The sequence below is a fragment of the Phaseolus vulgaris genome, chromosome 4, assembly GCF_000499845.2.
Source record: "Phaseolus vulgaris cultivar G19833 chromosome 4, P. vulgaris v2.0, whole genome shotgun sequence".
NCBI lineage: Eukaryota > Viridiplantae > Streptophyta > Magnoliopsida > Fabales > Fabaceae > Phaseolus > Phaseolus vulgaris.
The window spans coordinates 11,050,569-11,073,639 of NC_023756.2; the positions used below are offsets into that span (position 1 = coordinate 11,050,569).

At 32.7% G+C, this 23,071-nt stretch overlaps 2 protein-coding genes across 2 annotated transcripts; both read left to right on the top strand.

The window, feature by feature from the left end:
* The first annotated feature begins 5,877 nt into the window (after positions 1–5,877).
* LOC137837257 (uncharacterized) lies at positions 5,878–10,422 on the top strand. Its single transcript, XM_068646214.1, has 2 exons — positions 5,878–6,733; positions 9,412–10,422. The coding sequence occupies exons 1-2, from the start codon at positions 6,167–6,169 to the stop codon at positions 10,120–10,122; spliced, it is 1,278 nt and encodes a 425-aa protein (XP_068502315.1). The 5' UTR covers positions 5,878–6,166; the 3' UTR covers positions 10,123–10,422.
* Positions 10,423–22,394: 11,972 nt separating this feature from the next.
* LOC137838287 (uncharacterized) lies at positions 22,395–22,718 on the top strand. The gene has a single exon (XM_068647537.1). The coding sequence runs from the start codon at positions 22,395–22,397 to the stop codon at positions 22,716–22,718; it is 324 nt and encodes a 107-aa protein (XP_068503638.1).
* The last annotated feature ends 353 nt before the right edge of the window (positions 22,719–23,071 follow it).

The following is a 23,071-nucleotide window of genomic DNA, read 5'->3' on the forward strand; positions in this document are numbered from 1 at the left end:
TTGGCGTTTGCGATTGTTGAAGGCGAGACTCGGGAGGCTTTAATTTGGTTCTTCCAATTATTGCGACAATGTGTGACACCTCAGCCGAATTTGTGCATGATTACTGATAGAGGAACCAATATAATTTCAGCATTACAATCTGAAGAAGTTGGATAGGAAGGAGACGACCTCGTTTTTGTGTATTGCATACGCCATATCGCATCGAATTTCAACAAAAAATTCAAAAATGCTGAGCTCAAACGACAATTGATTAACATGGGTAATGACATTCCTTACCTTCTCTCATAGATAATTACGACCTTTTACCATTTAACTAATTTCATTTACTTCTTTATGACAGCTTTTGAGATGAAACAACCCATAGTACATGCAAAGTTATCAGTTATGCGATCTGAGTTTTTGAAATTGTTCTTGCATATCAAAAATGTGTTTTTGGAAAAGTTGTACCGAGTTTTAATCCAAATAGCAAAAACAAATCATTTTCAAAGTCATTTTCAAGTTTCTTTGAAAAACGACCTATTGATTTGTCAAAACAACTGGTTGTTTTGTGCTTTTATTGCATAAAAAGAGACCACTCTGTTAGATTCTGCAGAGTAAGGAAAATTTATGTTCCCAAAGGTGTTTTAAAGTGGATTCCTAAGAATTCTAAGGTTTCTAATATTCTAGTTAATGCTCATGGACCCAAATTTAAAAGGGACCAAATCTTGCTCCTTTATTTTGTTTCTTGCAGGGTTCTTTGATGGAAAATTAGCGCATGTGGTACTTGGACAATGGCATGTGGTACATGACAGGGGATAAAACCAAGTTCGTCAATCTACTCCTCAAGCAAGAAGGTCATGTGACATATGGAGACAATAACAAAGGAAAAATTCTTGGAAAAGGAACCATTGGAGACAAGAATACCTTCTTGATCCATGATGTGCTATTTGTGGAAGGACTCAAGCTTTGTCTCCTCAACATAAGCCAGTTGACTGACAAAGATTATCAAATAACCTTCAAACCCAATACATGTGAGATACGACTGCCCAAATCACAAGAATTTTTGTTGATTGGTAAAAGGATCAACAATGTCTGTCTTGATATCTCACATTTTGCATCTATTGGCTGCCTTCTAACCAAACATGAGGAATCATGGTTATGGCATAAAAGGATAACACACATCTACGTGAATCATCTAAATAAGTTGATCTCAAAAGATCTTGTGGTAGGTTTACCCAAACTCAAGTTTGAGAAAGACGACATATGTGAAACATGTCAAAAGGGGAAGCAAATTAAACATTCTTTCAAACTAAAAAACATTGTTTCAACTTCCAAACCCCTTGAACTGTTGCACATGGATTTGTTTGGTCCTTCAAGAACCATGAGTCTTGGTGGAAGCTACTATGCACTTGTTATTGTTGATGATTTCTCTAGGTTCACATGGACATTGTTTTTGGAATCCAAGAGTGATGCATTTTCTGCATTCAAAAAGCTTGCCAAGAGATTACAAAACATGTGTTGCAGTAACATTTGTGTCATTCGTAGTGATCATGGGGGGAATTTCAAAATGAAAAAATCAATGGTTTTTGTGAAAAACTTGGTATTTTCCATAACTTTTCTGCTCCTAGAACTCCCCAACAGAGTGGGCTTGTGGAAATGAAAAACAGGTCTCTTGAGGAACTTGCTAGAACTATTTTGAGTGAGTCTTATTTGCCAAAATATTTTTGGGTTGATGCTGTTAGCACAACTTGCTATGTGATAAACAAGATCCTCATTAGACCAATTTTGAAGAAAACCCATTATAAAGTATTTAATGGAAGAAAAGCCAACATTGGTCATTTAAAAGTGTTTGGTTGCAAGTGTTACATTTTAAATAATGGAAAGGAAAACCTTGATATGTTTGATGAGAAAGCGGATAATGGTATCTTTCTTGGTTATTCCTTAACTCGACATGCTTATAGAGTGTATAATAAAAGGCTTAAGACTGTGGAAGAGTCTATTCATGTCGTATTTGATGAGACTAACCATGCAGAACAAGAATCTGTGAAGAATTATGCAGAAGAAGATGATCAAAACACCATTCTGTAGAAGCTGGAATCCTGTCTAGAAAAACAATTGGTTTAATCTTGCAAACAACCTGTTGAAATTTTGCATCAGGAAGATCTGCCCAAAGAATTGAAAATTCCACGAGAACTTTCTATGGACAACATCCTTGGACAAATTGATAAGGGAGTGTCTACTCGGAACTCTATCTCTAATTACTACAAAAGCATGGTTTTTGTATCTCAAATTGAACCTAAATCAATTGGTGATGCACTTAAAGATGAAAATAGGGTTTCTGCCATGCATGATGAGCTGAATCAATTCACTAAAAATGATGTGTGGTTTCTTGTTCCTAAAACTGATTGCATGAATATCATTGGAACTAAGTGGGTGTTTAGAAATAAATTGGACGAATCTGGTGTGATAACAAAAAACAAAGCTAGGTTTGTTGCTAAATGATATAATCAAGAAGAAGGCATTGACTATGATGAAACCTTTACAGCTGTGGCTAGATTGGAAGTGTGAGATTACTTCTTGCATTTGTTTGTATGAGTGGTTTCAAACTATTTTAGATGGATGTGAAGAGTGCATTTCTCAATGGATTCATCAATGAAGAAGTCTATGTCTCACAACCACCCGGTTTTAAAGATCATCAACATCCTAACCATGTGTACAAGCTGAAAAAGGCTTTGTATGGACTCAAGCAACCCCCTAAATAGTGGTATGAGAGACTTAACAATTTTCTCTTATCTCATGGCTATGAGAAAGAAAAAATTAATAAGACTCTTTATTAAAATGTCAAAATCTATCATAATTTTTGGTTCAAATTTATGTTGATGATATCATATTTGGTGCTACTAATGACTGCCTATGTGAGGAGTTTGTTGCAACTGTATAGGGAGAGTTTGAAATGTCTATGATGGGAGAGTTATCCTTCTTCTTAGGCTTGCAGGTCAAGTAATCAAAGGATGACATCTTCGTAAGTCAAACCAAGTAGTGGAAGGAGATTCTCAAGAAGTTTGAGATGAAAAACTGCAAATAGGCATCCACACCAATGTTAACAAGCTGCTATATGGATGATGATTTGGCTGGAACAGCAGTAGATCAAAACAAATTCAGAGGATTGATTGGTTCCTTGCTTTATCTCTTTGCTACCAGGCCCGACATCATGTTTGTTGTTTGCCTATGTGTTAGATTTCAATCAAATCCAAAAGAATTTTACTTCAAGGCTGCCAAATGAAATCTAAAATATCTTAAGGGCACAACCAATGTTGGTTTATGGTATCCCTCTCACTCTCCTAGAAATTTGGTTGGATATTTTGATTCTTATTTTGCAGGATGCAAGCTGGATAGAAAGAGCACAAGTGGCACTTGCCATCTTCTTGGTTCAAGCCTCATATCTTGGTATAGTAAGAAGCAAGCTTGTGTGGCTCTCTTAATTGCAGAAGTTGAGTATATAGCTACTGGCAGTTGTTGTGCTCAAATCCTTTGGATCAAACAACAACTAGAACACTTTGGCTTGAAGGTCAACAAGGTGGCTTTACTTTGTGATAATACAAGTGCTATCAACCTCACTAAAAATCAGATTCGGCATTCAAGGACTAAGCACATTGAGATTCACCACCATTTAATAAGGGATCATGTGAGCATTGGGGATTGTGAAATTCAGTTTATTGAAACTAAAAAGCAACTTGCATATATCTTCACTAAGCCGCTGCCTAAGGAAAGGTTTTTCTTCTTAAGAAATGAGTTGGGTATTCTTGATTCTCAAATTTTTTCTTAATTTTGTTCTTCTCCCTTCTCTTATTCTATATGTGAAGACAAATAGGAGGATAATTGGTGGTTTCTGTGTTGTATTTTACTCTACACTCTATGGGGCTTTATTTTGTTTTATGTTATAACTCTGATATACACACTGATCTGCACCTTATTCTACACTGGTTTACACACTGTTTTACTGCTTAAAGGCTTATGCAGAAAACTGGTTTTTGTGTTCCTTTTTAAATCTGGGTTATACTGCTGCTATGTATGCTTATGTATATGCACAAAGTCTTTTTTGCAGGACCTATCAAATTCAAACACTACAACACAAGCAAACCAGACATTTGTCTTCATCAAGTAGGGGGAGATTGTTGAACAACGTGCTTTGTTTCTCCAAATCCAAGAGGAATGCTTGAATACCTTGTTGTTGGTTGTGTCTGTGTGTCTAGTAGTCTTTTAATTTGTTAATCCACTCTTTATGATGATCCAAGGTTAATTGAATCTTAATCCTTTTGAAAAAGATGAGTTTTTTTTAAAGAGTGTGAGATTTCAACCTGTTGAAATGTCGATTCAATCGGTTGTTTGACACTTAGTGGATTTTAAAATGAGTTTGAAAAGCTTGGCTTTGTTTTGACTTTGTTGTCAAACTAATTGAACCGGTTGTTTCAAGAATTCAACTGGTTGTTTCGAGAATTCAACTGGTTGTTTTTCTGAAAACCTTAACAGAATTCTGTTAAGCTGTAGCAATCTGTTTAAAACGATTCAAACTGATTTTGGTTCTTGATTTAACTGCTTTGACCATCTCATTGGAGTATAAAAAGGTTGTTTTACGCTCCTGGTCATTAACTAAGAAAGAGAGAGCAATCAAAAACAATTTTTAAGATTTCAAAGAGCTTTTGGATCATCTCAAGTGTGAAATAGGATTGTCTCGTAATTCTGAACTTTAATCTTTGATTTATCCAAGTGTATTCTATTCTCTTATTCTCTAAACATTATATTTTTGTGTGATTTGGTGGGTGTAGTTCCAGAGGGTTGGTTTGAAAACTGTGTGTTTTGTCAAAGAGTGGTGTGTGTGTGCTTGAGGGGTTCAAGATCATCACTCTTGGTGTGTTGTTTGTAATCTAGGTTTGATTATATAGTGAATTCTCAGTGGTTAGTTGAGGACTCGATGTAACTCTTGGTTAAAAGTGAACCAGTATAAACATCTTGTGTGAATCTCTCTATCCTTACACTTATTAAACTGTTTTATATTTGATTTTGAATTATGCTGGTATAAACAAATGATTGTTTCGCAAAAAAACTAGTTGATTTTCTGGAATCAAACTAAAATCAGTTTTCTAATTGGCCGAACAATTTTCTAATTGATTTATTCTTCATAGTCTTTCATTCTACCTTCAATACTTGCGAAAATCTTTCAAAAACAATTCACCCCTTATTTTTTAAGGCCTATAATTCTAACACATTGGATCGAGCCAAGCTAATCTCAGCTTCATTATTACCCTTCCGATTCAAGGACTCCCCAAAACTAACATAGGACTGACCACTAGAGAGCCCGACAAGCTTGAGAAGGAATACATGACTAACCTTGATGGAAAACAAACTCTCGAAACCTATCCATTATTCGGTATATAGATAAAACAAGGAGTGGTCATGTAAGGATAATAATAAAGAAAATGACTAGCCCATACAATAACAATAACCGTAAATATTTAAACAATTGTTTTTAATTTATTAGATATTCAATTTGAAAAAAAATACTCAAAACAAAGATTAGTAATATATTAGAAATCTGAAATTTGTTTAACCCTTAACACATTTATAATTCTGAAAGAGAAAAGGATAAAAATAATTTATCCGAACAAAAAACAAACATTTATAATTTTATAAAGACGAAAATCATATCTTGTTTTAAAATTTATTATAACTTAAACATTTATAATTTATTATATACACATTTATAATTTCAATTAAAATTATTCTAATTAATTTTATTTACACGTTTAAAAGAATAAATAAAGACAATAAAATAAAATAATTTCTTTTAAAACACAAGAGTATATGGTAGTAAAATAAAATAAAAAACAGGGATTAACGAGGCAAGACAAAAAAAAAAAGTGAATAGGTGGTAAGTGTTGTATATTACATATTCATGTGACACGGTAGATTTTAGCTCCGAAGAACCACTGAAACGAAACCATGAAAACCCGCATCCAATGAAGATCGAAAAGCCCTACACAGCGAGATCTACTTCTTTTCATTTCCGTTCATTCACGATTCTCTACCGATTTTCATTCGTTTCTCGCCCCCACTGATGCGCCTCAAATCCGAGCGATAAAATCCCGCATCTCGCGCGATCCGACGCCGTTTCGCGAACCCACTGGAAATGGGCGCGAACCAGTCATTGCAAGTTGTGGAAGAGAGCGAAGAAGAGGAGGAAGAAGACCAAGAGGAGGAGGAAGATGAGAGGAACCTCAACGGGCCCTTGTTGGGCCGGGCCCAATTGGGGAACCACATGGTGAAGAAGGTTCTCGAACAGGAGCCGGAGATGCTGCCGTGCCACGCCTCCGCGTCGCCGCTCTCGCCGCAGCTCTCGTCGCTCGGGACGCCGCGCCTCGGGCCCTCGATCAAGGTCTGGGATCCCTACAACGTCCTCGGGCCGCCGCCGCCGCTGCTGTCGCCACCTGCACTCTCGCGGAGCTTCTCCGCGAACGGGATGGTGCCGGATGACGAGGCCGTGACGGAGGTTTTCCTGATCAGCCACGGCGAGTGCGAGTTAAATTTGGCTCCGGACATGGTCGGCGGCCGCTGCCCTGCCGCCGCGCTCACCGCCAATGGAATGCGCCAGGCCAGGGCTATGGCCGTGTTCCTCAAGTCGCAGGGGGTCCGGTTCAGCGCCGTGTATTCGTCGCCGCTGGATCGGGCTCGGTCCACGGCGGTGTCAGTGTCAAAGGTACTTTACACAGTTTGAATGTGCTCAATTTTGAGGAAGTGCAAGGATCACTTACATTTTAAATGTTCCACGTGCATTCTTGCCGTGTATTTTGAATGGTTGTAACTGCGATTTATGTTTTTTAAGCTTTTGCGGATGGCTTTAAGTGAGAATACTTAGTTTGAATGTGCTTGGTTGTTTGCAATTTCGAGGATCACTTACATTTTGAAATAGTCTGACTGTTTATGTGTGTGTGTCAAAACATGCGTTTTTGCTATGTATTTTGAATGCATCTAAGTTCTAATTTTATATTTTTTAAGCTTTTGTAGGAGGAAATGAGAATACTTAATATGAATGTGCTTGATTGTTTGCAAGTGCAAGGATCATCAGCATTGCAAAATATATGTGTTTATGTATATGTTTTCCACATGTGTTCTAGCCATGTGTTCTGAATGCTTCTAACTGCATTTTATGTTTTTTAAGCTTTTGTAGAAAGATAAATGAGAATATTTGGTTTGAATGTGCTTGATCGTCTGCAAGTGCAAGGATCACTTAGATTTCAAAATATTTGTGTTTATGTATGTTTGTTCCAGATGTGCTATTGCCAAGTATTCTGAATGCTTTCTAACTGCATTTTATGTTGTTTAAGCTTTTGTAGGAAGATAGGTTAGAATATTCCAGTAATTAGACAAACTATAACATTTTATTTTGTCTACAATAATACCGACTCATGTTTTCTTTTAGAGCATTGTTCCTTTTGATATGAGACTGCGTTTGATGTTGATTTTGTACTAGTTATGTGCATTATTTCCCATAGAAAAAACCCAACAATTTGCTTATTGTTTTACTATAATAATATGTTTTACTTTTTTAGGACATCTTATACTGAATTGACGTCTTTGATAGATGGGTTACATATCAATATACCATGTGTTATTTAGATTGATGTTAAGGCTACCATGCTCTCTGGAGCCATGCTACTTTTAAGATTACAAGAGAAGTGGGTGTATCCTTCGATCACAACTTAAGTTGGTTTTATCCTCTAATATTTTAGAGAATTGATATTGACTTCAAATCATTTCCCTTGTAACATGAAATTTAGCATAAAACTCAATTCTTTAAATATTAGAGTGGAAAACCAACTTAAGTTGTTATCATACATTCACTTCTCATGTAATCTTAAAAGCAGTAGGGCATAGAACAGTAGACAACTAAAATTGGAAAAAGGTCCACAGAAGTTTGGCATTTTCTGCCTTCAATTTCTTTCCATTTCTTTCTGTTTACAAATTTGTTGATCTAGTATTTTGTTCAATTCTGAAATTAGTGGATGTTGTCATAGGGCAAATCTGAGATAAAATACATGGAAGAAAGTTGGGTACCTTGTATTATTTTCCAGATGTTAGCTGACTGTATCGGTATTTAGTGATAATAATGTTAACTGAGTAATGGAATGTTTAAGGAACAATTAGCTGCTAATACTGGTAGATGCTTATGAAACTCACTTTTATTAAGTGAGATAAAATACTAAGGGGATGTTCTTCAACTTTGATGTCTAGTTTTAAATGGTATAAAAGAAAACAACCTATATGAGTGCATATAAAACAAATCACAGGTCAAGGTTGAGTGTAGTTTAATTCATAATCACTCCAAAACTGATTCTAATATTGAATTTCTATATAGAATTGTAAAATTTTGTGGTTGTCAGCTTATTTTAACCCTTGGGTGGATAGGGTGGTTCCTGCAATTTTATCTCATCCTTGAACAGCCTTGAAATCTCTCCGAAGGAGGAGAGACACTGGAAGGGAAAAGAATTGGGATAAATTTAGATTGGAAAAGTCAACTATGAACTAGACTTTTTACTAAACAATTTCATTTTAAATTTAGTTCAGATTATAACCAGCTATAGCCAAACACTTTTTTATTAAAAACCAGACCCTTAGTAAGATATAAGGTTTTTTAAAGATTCCACACACCCTGTATCCTGCTAGTTCATTTTTAAACCAATAAATATCTGTTTAGATTCTTCAAGGATACATGTGACGTAATTTTGGTCCTCTATTCATACATGCGTGAAATTAGTCTTTCCAGATATATGTCACATTCAATTGGTTCTGTAATGTCATTTTCTTGCCATCAACTTTGACCTTAAGAATAAAATTTATGGCATTAATTATCATTGTGGGTGTTGATGATAAATGGAAGACCAATGTTGAATATTTTCACTTGCAGTTTGCTAAAAAGCATGAATGTTAGATGAATGAAGTGAGATTACATAACATATCTATGAAATTGCAGAGTGGGGGGGAAAACCCAAAGCTACCCGAACTAATGATTACTGTTTGTTTGTGTTGGATGTGATTTGTATGAATAAAAGTTATAGAAATTTCTCCTTTTTATCAAAGCAAGATGGAAAAGGTGGAAACTGTAAAAACTTCAATTATTACTATGATTTTGATGCTCGACACTGAATAATGTTGTTCAGAAAGATTTGGTTAAGTGTATTCAGTGGTTGGCAAAATAAACTCTAGAAATTAGTTTACTTGAATCTGTAGTAATGGCATGATTATTTTACATTAAATTTCATGTGTCTTCAGAAATTTCATATCTGATGGTTCACTGTTGCATCACTTCAGAAAAGGACTTACTGCATTCCAGAAAATTGTGCTTGAAATCTTACTCTTTAAAGTTCCAATGAACAGGAAGTCAATTTTTCAGAGGAACAAATTCAATCCTCTGATGCTCTTGCAGAGATTAGTCAAGGGAATTGGGAAGGCTGCCTTCGATCAGAAATATACACCCCTGAAATTCAGGCCTTAATTGACAGGTTCCAGCCAGATTTTACTGCACCTTCTGGTGAATCACTTAGACAAGTAGAATTCCGGATGATTAACTTCTTAAATGGAACCGTCTTGGGATTACATGAAAAATTAAGATTAGATTTATCATCACATCAAAATGACAACCATGCATTTGCACAGCACAACTCCCATACTCTTCTGACAAACTCAATTCACGACCAAGATGGACCTTCTCTCCCTCCAAACCAATGGGATTTGGTCAGCAGGCATCGGCCTGCATTCTCTAGGAAAAAGTCTGGTAAAAGCAGGCTACAGTTTGTCACAACCACTGGTGATGTAATTGAAGAAGAAATTTCTTCTGGCAATGTAAACCACCAAAGTTCTCTGCATAATTCTGGCTTCAGCAGCTTTTCACCTACTGTGTCTTGTATAGGACTATTTACACATTCTGTGCCAATTAAGTGTCTCCTGACTGGTCTTCTTGGATGTAGCCCTCTGATGTCACATAAGTTTTGCATAGATGACTCATCGGTGACTGTGTTGCAGCATTCTCTGAGAACTGGTTGGCAGATAAAAAGGCTGAATGATACGGCACATCTTAGGCTTCTCTAGTTAGAGAAGCTGTACTCAAAGGATCTGATTTTGGCATTGGCTTGGATATAAATTTAGCTTGGTTGTTGATATCTACCGATTCAAAAGAATTGAGGTCTTTTATTGTAACCTTTATTTGTTTCTGCACTGATCTATTCCAAAAGAGGAATGATGCAGGAGTTGGATTGATTGTTGTATTAATTCTTTTTGGTTTGTAGCATTACTGGAGTTGTTATACATCTACATATGTATTTCCCTGTACTTAAAACGATACAATTATTTCGGATCAATAGCTTTAAAGATATAGTATTTAATTCTTAATCCTGAAGATATGATATGACGGTTAAATTTTGTTCTAGAATTTACTTGGACTATTGGACCACAGTTCATGGGGGGAATTATTGTTAGTCTGAGTGGGGTTACCAGAAGTAGACCTGTCAGTTTAATCTGTACTCCGGTCTTATCTTTTACCCCTCATCATTACTGTAGGATGCAGCAGGGACCATGCTACAAACCAATTGTCTTGTGAATCTCACAAGATAGTTATGGTATTTTTCATCCTTCAAGGATCTGGGATCTAACAAGTGCAGCAACTTCAACCATGGCCAGTATCCCTTTATATTACTACACTTTGGTTTACGTGAATTAAATCCTTTGGAAAAGGTTGGTGTGCGGAATCATAAATTTGGTTCGCTTTTGTTTGTAGGATACCTTTATTATCTGAAAGCTAATTTGAGTTTCAACTGATCTATAGTTGAATCAGAAAAGTCATTTAATGAGGTAAACTTTTGCTTCTATCCTGCTTTTACTAACTGTTATGGTTCAAGTGTTTTTCTGGGTAATCACGTATCGTATAATGAATCTCTAATATAGTACTAGTGAACCAATCATAAATGAGAATACAAAATTTGATCTATTTTCATTATGTCTTTCTCCTACTTAGTTCAGATTTCCCAGATAAAACAGAATGATAAAAAACGATTTCACATGATTTTGGATACAATTAATTAGTTTCTGGAAATTTTGTCGAAAATATAGGTTGGTAGCAACAAACTGCAAAATTCAGGTTTCGAGGACGATCCTTTTGGGACTGACTTGAGAGTATCAAGAAACAACTAAAACTCGTTGATTGAACATTTCTAACATTTCCAATCTATATGAGGAGGACACATAGACCCACCTTGAATTGAGTTGGTGAAACAACCTTGAATTGAGTAGGTGAAGAGGTTTACATGTGTCACTAAGATGTTGTGAAAGACGTGACTCTGACCGTCATTCATCCATTTTTACACGTGACACTTGTCTATCAGTTCTGCAATTTTTATTTTTTGAAACGTCTCATAACTTCCTTAATTCCGTGTAACTTCCCCTAACATTTCACTTTCCAGAATACAAAATATGTGGGCACATTCTAGAACTTTCCAAGTTCCTCTCCTCGTTCCCTTTGCAATGTATCTCCAACAATTTATCCTTTTCGTGTCAATACTTGTAGGTATGTCAAACATTCCTTTCGTTTGAAATGGGGTTTTTCCTTCGAGGGGAGATATTTGTGGCATAGACATTTTGAATTCTTAGTTTCAATTCAACCCGAGATTAGTTTGGAGTCTTCTGGAAAACTGTCTTTTGTTTAGTCGTAGTTGGGTAGTCGATATTAACTATGTGGCCATGGATTACAATGCTTCATATCCTTGGGCAAGTAGGGACCTTTTGAGGAAAACCTCATTATATACTTCTGGTAAAAGGCTCATGTTATGCTTTGTTTGGATTAGAGATTGTAGGTGAGTGAAAAGTTGAGAGTGTGGGTGAGTGAAAGTGTGAAGAAAATTGAGGGTGTTTTGATTGAAAGATGTTAGAGTGGATGTGTGAAGAAAGTTCATTGAAAAGTGTGAAGTGTGAATGATGTAATAGTTATGAGAGTATTTTAATATATTTTGAATAGTATAAATTGTAAGATTACAAATTTACTCTTATATATAAATAAATAGGAAAATAAAATATTAATTAGTTTAAAGATATTTAAGTTAATTAAAATAATTAGTATTATATTATTTAATTTCTATTACATTATATATAATAATAAAATATACTTTTGTTGTAAAAAAATAATAAAGAAATGATTATTATTTTTGTACATAATTTTTATAATTAAAATAATTGTAAGTTTCAATTATAACTTAAAAAATAATATAAAATTAAAATGAATTAAAAAAATAGAATATAGAAATGAAATATGAATTCTTTGTTTATAATTTTATTAATTGAAAATATTTGTATTAGTAAAATTTTTGTTTGTAGATAATTATAATGTTATTAATGATTATTTAATAAATGTTATGTTATATTAATATATAAATATATAATTATTATTAATTATGATTTTGATTACTATTAATAATAACATGAATATAATTTAAGAAAAGATATCATGAACAATAATTAGTTGCAAAAATATATAAAATTATTACATTTGATGTAGAGAGAGATAAATACATGTTAATTTAAAATTATAGAAAACTTAAAAACATAATAATGTTAAGTAGAAAAAGAAATGACATCCTCAGTAATAACATTTTAACCCTTCTTGTGGAAACCTTTAAACGTGTTTCTAGAAGGCATATCTTATTTCGTTGTCTGATAATAATTGCATCTTTGTCATCGACAACGTCTTCATTGTAACATTTGAAAAAATTACAGTCTAGAACAATGCCACTTGTAATCTGTTTTGGGAAAAGAATAAAATTCAACAACGAAAAAATTTAAATAACCAAAGTTAAGTTTGCATGAAACTGAATTGAGTTAAATTCACCTTGTACTTGGGATAATCCCAAAATCGTTTTCCGACATTTTTTTTCAATTGTTGCTGTTCTCAAAACAGCAAAGTGTCCACAATCACAAATGGGAGCAACGAACGCACTTGTGCTCCCAGCAACATGGGTAAAAGTACCATGTGATTTTGCACCAAACCAGTGCAACTAGAGGATGATGTCATGTCATGTGCAGACATTGAAGGCTACGTATTAAATGTTATTAATTTTCCAATTTAGATAATGGACCCGAAAGATTTACTTTAATCATAATAGAATTCAAATCTTAAACAACTTGCATTTAAAATAAAATGAAGCTTAATGTTAAATATGAATTTCTCAATGTTCAAGGTGAAAAATAACAAAAATAACAATAATAATGTTCAACCCAAAAAATAGAAATAAAATAAAAGACAATAACATAATGCAAATAGACAATCAATGACCTTGTTGACGATGAATATGATTCAGAGTATCCTCTAATCTGTCCATCCTTTGTTCATTCCGCTCCATCCTTTCATCAAGACTGTCAAAACGAATGTTAACGTTCCTCATGCTTTCTCTCATGTCTTGCATCCCCGTCCAAATTTGGGTTAACATTTCAGTTCGATTGGGGATTGCTGGTTGAGGTTGACCAACTTCAACATCTTGTGTTGGCAATTCATCCTCTTCATCATCTTATTCGTGTGCATGGTGAGGTCTACCAAGTTGCCATACGCCATTGACCTGGAATATATTTAATTTTGTCATACTTTTTTTCCCAAAGTAGTGATTCCAGCCTAGCATTATTGGTTGCTCATTCGACAAGTCAAAGCCATACACCTGCAAGATCCTCGTGATCAAATTTGCATATGGGAGAGGCATCTTGTTATCCCGACATTTGATGATGTGTTGCATGATGTAATGAGGCCAATTAATGCGTACATTATTTTTTTATTAACCACAATATCAAAATATCTTCATTCAGTAGTTGTGCAAAGTTGCTTCCACGAGGGCACAAGATATGCACCTATGTGTAATGCAACAATCGGTCATTCATTTTCAGATTACCGGTATTTCTGAAATTTTCACCTTCAACATCTTCACGAATCATGGACGATAATGCCAGTGCTCGATCAAAATTCAGTTCCTCAGGGATCGTCCCAGGCGTTAACTTAAGACCGTCATACTGGAGATGAGCAATGATCATCCAATCCATTTCTTTAATGTGTATCATCGTTCCGCAAATCTCAATGGCAAGGTGACCAACAAGTGTGATTTTTACATTTGTATAAAATACTCTTACCAAGTCCTCATAATACGGAAGATTAATTCCAAGAAAAGGTTGTAAACCTTGCCAATTCAGAGCATTTTGGAATTCAAATCCTGGAGCAGCAAAAGATGGAGTATGCATAACTTTAGGTGGTAATACTGGTCTTGTGTGAAACTTTTTTTCAAACACCAGCATTTGACGTTTAGTACTAAAGTATCTTGAATAATCAAGAACTTGTTCAATCGTCGTTGCTGGCTGAGGAGGAACGTCAATATCTTCTGCTGGAGATTTACCCTTATGGGTTCTGTTACGTTTCTGGGATGATGATGTCATGTATAATGCAATTACTACAATAAATAACTAAACAAAAGTTAAAATGATATCATAAACATAATGGTAGGTCATTTCAAACCCAATAGTACTAGTTCACAAAGCAAAATATTACATGCCAATGAAAGTACAAGTTCACAAAGCAAAATATTAGATGTCCAATAATAAACAAACACAGTCAAATATTACATGTCCAATAATAAACAAACACAATCAAAGGTAACGCCGACGCACAAATATGAAATCAATGCTTAGTCATAAATCCAATCAACTTTGTCATGCGACGCTTAAATGGCATCCCAAATAGTTGTTTAACTCTGCCTGGATGCTCACATAAGAACTCGTAGCATTGATCCATGACTTGTTCGTCCGGGATGTTAAGCTTCACGAGCATTGCCCAAATATCAGACTCTGAGTATTGGTATGAGGCATGACGTCGATGGTGGTGTACATGCTCAACATATAGGTCATTTCTTCGTCTAATTTGGGCAGCTATATCTTGAGCTGCCGTTGCCTGTGCACAAGCGATATCCACCAATTGAGAGACATTTTCATTTTCATCCTTCATTGATGACACACATTGTTGAAGATTAGTATTCAACAATGCAAAATATTCATCAATACCGTCCATAGTAGGGCCTTTTCTCTTTGATCCTCGAGATGAGGATGTGCCCGCAGAGCCAGCAGACGACATAGAAGGAGTGTTTGACGGCGTGTCAGAAGGAGTATCACTAGATTGGACATTAGGACCAGGTGATCATGGGACGTAGTCATCTGCATGATCATAGTTCGGTTGGTCGAAGATATAATCCATATTATTGTCCCCAAGGTTGACACTAAAATTGCTCATGTCAGGAGGTGAATTCATGTCACGGGCTGTCTTGACCCGACTTTCCGTGGCTCTATCATTAGACCACAACTCCTCCATGAGGTCATAATGGGGAATGAGATTCACACGCCATTTCGCGCAGATGGTTTGGCCCACATACATGTCACATATTATTATTTTATGCCAAATGTGAAGTCAAATGTATTTGTTCAATAAAAACTACTTATCATCATACCTTAATCAACTCACTCCAAACTTCGTCCTCGGCTTTAAAACGTTTGGTGGTATGGTTCCATGCGAAACCACTCAATCCCCCAAACATATCATGGACTTCCCTCCACCTATCCTTCAGGCTTTTTTGACGGTTCTTCATATTATTTTTCTTAATACCCGATAAGCCAACCTCGTTTAAAGCCATAACTATGTTAGTGTATCCTTGAGTGGTCCAGCTACCATAAATTCTACACCTTTTTTGTACCTCGCCAATCATTGCATTGAGAAAAATTAGGTACATCTCCGCCGTCCACTTTGTGAACTCTCGATAAGAACCCGATGAATTTGAAGCAACATTTTTCCCACGATCCATCTAATTAACTTAAATAAAGTTAGAATGACAAACATTGAAAAATCAAAGGAAATATATTATTTCAAGAAATTAATTGTTTACATAATCTTGCCACATTTCGTTTGCTATAGTGTCCCTAATATGACACCCTAGACTATAATCATGGTCACAAGCATGGGTGGTGGTCGCTTGGAGATCTTCTTGTAACAATTCATTATTTACTTCTTCAATCAGAGCCTCATCATTGTCGACCCCGCGAAGAAAGTTTTGCAGAATACAACAAGCTAAAACAATTTTGGTCATAGTATCGACATCATAATGGGGCTCAGTCCCACTGGCTATAATTGGAAATCGTTTTTTCAGTACCCCAAATGTTCTCTCAATTACATTTCTAAGTGATGAATGTCGAAGATTAAATAGCTCTTTAGCATTTTGTGACCCTCTTCGCGAATATTCTTTCAAATGGTATCTAACCCCGCGATAAGGTGTTATTATATTTGGTTTTAACATAAAACCTGCATTACTAAGATAGTATTTTCCTACAAAGATATTGGAAAGTTGCGTTAGTATATACTACTATAACCTATTTATTTTTCTGCACACCCAATCTCCTAAAACTAACCTTCTGGAATAACCAAATGATCGTCTCGTACCAAAGTGTCTTTTAATATCCTTGAATCCGAGGCTGTTCCTTCCCAACCGGCCATGACATATGTGAACTTCATGTCAAAGTCACACGTTGCAAATATGTTTTGAGTTGGCCAATCTTTTCTCCCTCGAAAACGAGGTGCATCACCACGTGAAACCTTAACACGTACATGAGTCCCATCTATTGCCCCTAAACAATGCTAATGTAAACCAAATTTGATAAGTTTTATTAAACACAAAATAAATATAACATTACGTGATTTAAAATAATATTATCATAAACAAACCTTAAAGTAGGAGTAAAATCGATTGTTGTTAAGGATGTGCGGTTCTACAACCGTTCCATTTGGTTGAATTAAGAATTCCCCCTCTAACCTTAATATTGCACTCAAAACATTGTGAAAGTGACGGGAAACTGTTTCTCCAGACCGATGAAAAAAAAATTACACACTTCGATTTTTCACATTATGCCCAATAATGTGCAAAAATTTCGCAACTTGTTCTTCCATGGTTGATCGATATGCATCTTTAACAAGTCCAGTTCCTCGTATTCGTTGACATAATTGAAGGAAAGCTTCTAGTCCCATGCGAATAATATCACGACATTGTTCAGTGTGAACCAAATATTCCATCAATTCTTGTCTGCGACGCTCTTTTTGTCGTTGGAACTCACTAATACAGTTCCTTGTAGTACGCCCCGTACGTAACAAATTCAATCCAAAACCAATCATACAAAGGATCATCACTGAAGCACCTTCATTATTTTTTTTTTTAATTTGTTCTTGTATTTGTGAAATTAAATTCATATTCGCCACAACAAGGTCATCATAAATTGCAACCGTTTCCTCAAAATGTACCATCTCTGCCTCGTCGTAGTTGCTACTTGAATTCATAATGTTATCCACGAAATGTAGAACTTTGATCCACAACCATGATTATGGATAAGTGTCAATACAACATACTGAATGCGGTTATTATGTTAGTGTAAAACTACACCAATACAATAACCCTAATATCTAATTTTAAATAATTATAATGGACTCTATCATTTAATTTATGTAATATAATAAAATAAATATACAATAACAAAATTATAATTTAATCAATCAAAAAATAAATATATGTTCTCTTAACTTTTTTGATTTAGGGTTTTGGTACAATAATATTTTTAATATTTTAAATTACAATTATATTCTGTAACAATAAAAAATAAAAATTTGTATAACATTATTAATTTTTTTAATTACATTTCCAGTATGTAACAATAAAACTCTCTATAACATTATTAATTTCTATAAAAACTTCTGTTAACAGTTATTATCAAATTTGCCATTATGTCAAAATATTAACTATAAATAAATAAATGTATTAACTATGTACACATATCAGTAAAAAATTTAATTTATTATGTAATCTTTTTCTGTTTTCTTTTTAAATTACTACAATATTTGATTTAATTTTTAAATAATAATATTAACAATTTACGTAAATTATGAGAAATAAATTATATATATTTTCATAACATTAAATGAAAAATAAATTATAAATATAACATTCAAAATTTGTATTTCCATTCTATAAAAATAATCATTTCAAATAAATAAATATTTTTTTAATAAAGCATTAAATGTTAAAAAAATATAACTATCTACCCATATTATTAGAAAATCGAATTTATTATGTAATCTTATTCTGTTATTTTTAATTACTACAATATTTGTTTAAATTTTTCCATAATAACATTAACAATTTATGTAACTATGTACACATATTATTAAAAATTCTAATTTATTATGTAATATTTTTCTGTTTTTTTTTAATTAATACAATATTTGTTTTAAAAAATAACATTAAAAAAATTATATTTACATTCTGTAAAAATAATAATTTCTAAAAAATGTCTATTCTGTAAATCTAAATAAAAAATTTATTTATTAACAGCTTCAAAGTTTAAAAAAAAATACTATCTATACATTCATAAATTTATTTATTAACATTGTAAAATGTTGAAAACAATCTTCTCTATATTTGGTTTTTCTCTTTTTAAATTACTCCAACAATTTTTATAATTTTTTTAATAACAATATTTTAAAATAACATATTCATTTCTAATTTCAATCTATAAATTCAATTCAATTCAATTCATGTCACAAAAATAACATATTCAAATTTCATGAAATTTTTACATTAACAATTAACAATATACAATCTTTGATAATCAAATTTCCTAAACATTCACATCTAAAATTAAAAACTCATTAACAACTACTTTAAAATAATTTAAACAAATTAAATTCAAAATAAAACTAAACATCCAAACACAATTTTAAAAAAATAAACACATACCTCAAGAGAACATAACAAAATCATAACACAATGCAAGTCTAAGATTGATCAAACTGTGTCTGAAAAAAAATCATTGAAAAATTAGTTCAAAAAACATAAAGTCATAAATTTGGAAAATTAGAACCATAATCGATTATCAACCAAGTGCAAAATACGACATAATCGATTATCCAAGTTGGTCTTGGCCCTTGTCGAGCCGAGTCGGCTTGGTTCAATGTCAAGCCGAGTGGGCCAAAGTTTATGTCGAACCGAGTAGATCTGAGCCCATGTCGAGTTGAGTCAGCTAGGGCCCAGATCGAGATGGATTTAATCTAATTGAAAAAGTGCATTTAATCTAATTGACAAAGTAGATTTCATCTAATTTAATATATTTTAAATGGATTTGAAAAAATCCAAATAAATATGATCTAGTTAAAATAATCCATTTCGTTGGATCTAGATTGGATTTTGAAAATTCCAATCCATGACCACTCGTACCCGGTGGTGTGAGCACTTTTATTATATCTAGGAGAACTATTCATACTTTAAGGGTTTCAATGGAATACATATTCTAGTATGTTCCTTATTCAAACAAGTTTCACTTGTTGCCATTAAGATTGTGTTTGGATTGAGGAGTGAAAGTGTGAAAATTTGAGGAAGTGGATATGTGAGGATTTGAGAGAAAAGTGTGAAGAAAATTAGTGTATTTAGATTGAGGTATATTAGAGTGGATTTGTATGAAAAATTTACTGAAGTTTGTGAGTAATGTGATTGTTGGGAGAGTATTTTTTTTTTAAAGGTGTAAAATGTAAGATTACAAATTTACCATTGTCTTTAAAAAAGAGAATAATCAAATATTAGATACTTTGTGTAAATTTGTATGAATTAAAATTATTAGTAGTATAATCCGATATAATTCAATAATTAATTTCTGAAAAAAAAATGAGTTACTTGACAAATAATAATTTATATGTAAAATTTTGATTATATGTAAAATTGTCAATTGTTATATAGTTATAAATAATTTAAATATTTATAAATTTAAAAATTATAATTAGAAGATCCTTTAAATATAAATAATATTATTATATTTATAATAATTATTATTATATAATTTGTTTATTATAAATAAGTATATATTTTTTTATTAACTTTTTTTTATTTTATTATTAATTACTATTTTATTAAAATATTTGTGTTAGTTGAATTTATTTAATAAGGATAAATTCGGAAATAATCACATGCTGACCTACTTTCTCTTTGTTTCTCTTTATTTTAAAGGGAAAGAATATTTATTGTTCACACTTATATTTTCCCTCTCTCTTTTTCCAACAAAACCTAAATCCAAATAACTGATATCCTCTCATACTTTTACTTGTGAAGAGTACATCCACACGAGCCATCCAACCCTAAGTGGACATTTCTTCCTCCAATCAATCTCAAGACTTCTTCTACTTCTACACCTTCATGAAATACCTTTATGAAATGAGTAAAAAATAAAATTGTCATTAATATATACTATTTTTATGTCGTTGTTGCTAACTCATTTTTTTTTTTAGATTTTGTGGTTGTGTTTTCTTTTTATTCTATGTTTTTTATTTTTCAGTTTTTTCATTTAAAAAAAACATATTATTTTTTCCATTTAAAATAAAATATTATATCATAACTTTTAAATTACACAATTGATTTTTTTTATGCAAACAATTTTTATTTTTTTTACAATTTATATGACAGTCTTGAGTTATACAATTTAGAATTTTTTTTATGAGAAGGGAAGCAGTCTCAAACAAAAATTATTTTTTGGATTATATAATTTGAAAATCAAAATTAATTTCTAAATTATATAAAATTATTTTTAATAAAAAATTATTTTCAAATTATATAATAAAAAGTAAAATATATTTTTAAGATTGTACAATCTATAAGTCAATTTTATCTTTTAAATTGTAAAATCTAAAATTTTTATTAATTGTAAAGTCTAAAAAACCTAAAAAAAAGATAAAGAAAGAATTTTCATATTTATAGACATTTAGATAGAAAATTTGTTGATAAAAAAATGAAAAAAATTACTTTCACACGAAAATGTAAATAATAATATAATATTATTTTAAATTAAAAAATAAACTAAATATAATTAAATATTAATTTATTGAGTTGTGAAATAAATATTTTTTACAGTTCTCTCCAAAAAAAAATCTCCACAACTCATTTGTCGAGAAAGATTCTCACTCTTAAACGTCAAACCCATTAAAGCCTGAAAATTTGTGACAAGATGATCTAGAGTAAAACAAAATTATATTTTGATTAAATCTTAGATCTTATATGATACTTTCTTTGATGACACATTAAACTTCATATAAAAGAGTTATATTTTTAATGGATTAATAGCATATAAATAGTTATATTTTTTGTCTTATAACATTTTCTCCACCTGTTAATATTAGATACTAATTTCACTCAGAGTATTGTAATTGAATAATGTAAAAGTATTTCTCTTTTCTAGATTTTGTATTTCTTGACCTTGAGCATACTTCATTTACTCACCCAACTATTTCAAAACTAGCAATTGATTGGAGTTACGTAAACCAGTCACATGGGGGTAGGACAGCACCAACCAAAGTGGCAAATGCTTCGTACACCCAACCAATTTTAACTTGCACCCACATATTTTTTTAATTTCCAAAATGCCCTTAATTTTGGAAATAAAAATTCAGAATTGAAAATAATATATTTTGAAAAAATAAATCTGGAATTGGTTATTGAGTTTCAAAAATAAAAATTCGGAAACAAAAATTAAAATTCTATTTCGAACAAAAAAATCAAGAATTGAAAATAATACATTCTGAAAACAAAATCTGGAAAAGAGATTATTGTGTTTCAGAAATGAAAATCCAGAAACAAAAATGAAAAACCCATTCCGGATAAAAAAATCTGTAATATAAAATTTCGTTCCGGAAAAAAAAAATCCAAAACACATATTTCAGAAATTGTTTTTAAGGACAATTTCGTCTTTTCTGCTGAAATCGTGTGCAGTGATATGGTGCAGGAAGCAATTGGCACCAAAGGGTCACTGATATAAATGGGTCCACTGTGTTCAAAAGTTCAAACTTTTCTCCATCCACTAGCAAGATGAAATCTCTTCTCTTAGGATAACAACAAATAAATAAAGAAAAAAAAACAATGTAAATATTGATGTTTTTTTTTTATATAAAACGAACTGAGAGAACTTATGTGATGGATGAATATAAATTACTATATGTTTTCGTATCTTAATATAATCTCACATGGAATCGAGGTTAAAGTCGAGGTCAAAAATAGTTTATATACTCCCTCAATCTATCAAGACGTATTTTAAGAATAAAACTGTGACGGAATACCGATTTTCAAAACAGACAATACTTAGAATACGGTAATTGACCATAACGATGCTGTCCCTCGAATTTGAGTTCAGAAAACACCGTATAAAAATTAATATCTTTACTACTCCCAGCCTATATCATTATTTGCATCCTTCTGATCTGCTAAACTTCTCACAATTTCATGGCTACCATCTCCAACTTATCTTCCTTTGTCCTTCTCTTTGTCTTCTTAGCCAATTCACTGGTTTTCAGCTCAAATGGTGAGCCAACTATTTCAGCTTCTCCAACAGATAAACCTTATTGGACTGCACCTGCTATTACCTCCTTTTTCCCCACTCCAACTGCTGATCCACCTATGAGATGGGCAGCTCCTCCAGAGGAAGAGGCCTCCTCTCCGATGCTGAGTCCCGGCGAGTTCGCTGGGAAGTCCTCCAGTTCATCTAGGTTCAATTATGCAGCTGCCATTGCTGGTATCCTACTCTGCAGTTTCTTAATATTTGCATAGTGTTTTTTGAGCATTTACCAATAAATATTTGTAGATGTTTTTTTCTTAAGATGTCATTTCTCCCATTAGATGAAGTCTTTTTCATAGTATTGCTTCTTCATATTTCAATTACTAGCATGGAAAAATATTTCACACAATACCTTGTGGTCTTTGTACCAAATCCCAGATGTGATAAATTTTGCTTCACATGTTACCGACCCCTAAAGTAACATCTACAGGCAAATCTTGTTGAAAACAAGGGAAATGGAGAACTGAAATTGAATGGACAATCACAAGTCATGTTCTAGAACTTAACAAGCGGTGAACTCAATTGAGTATGTGTTTGGTTTTATGGTAGAAAGTATCAAAATTTA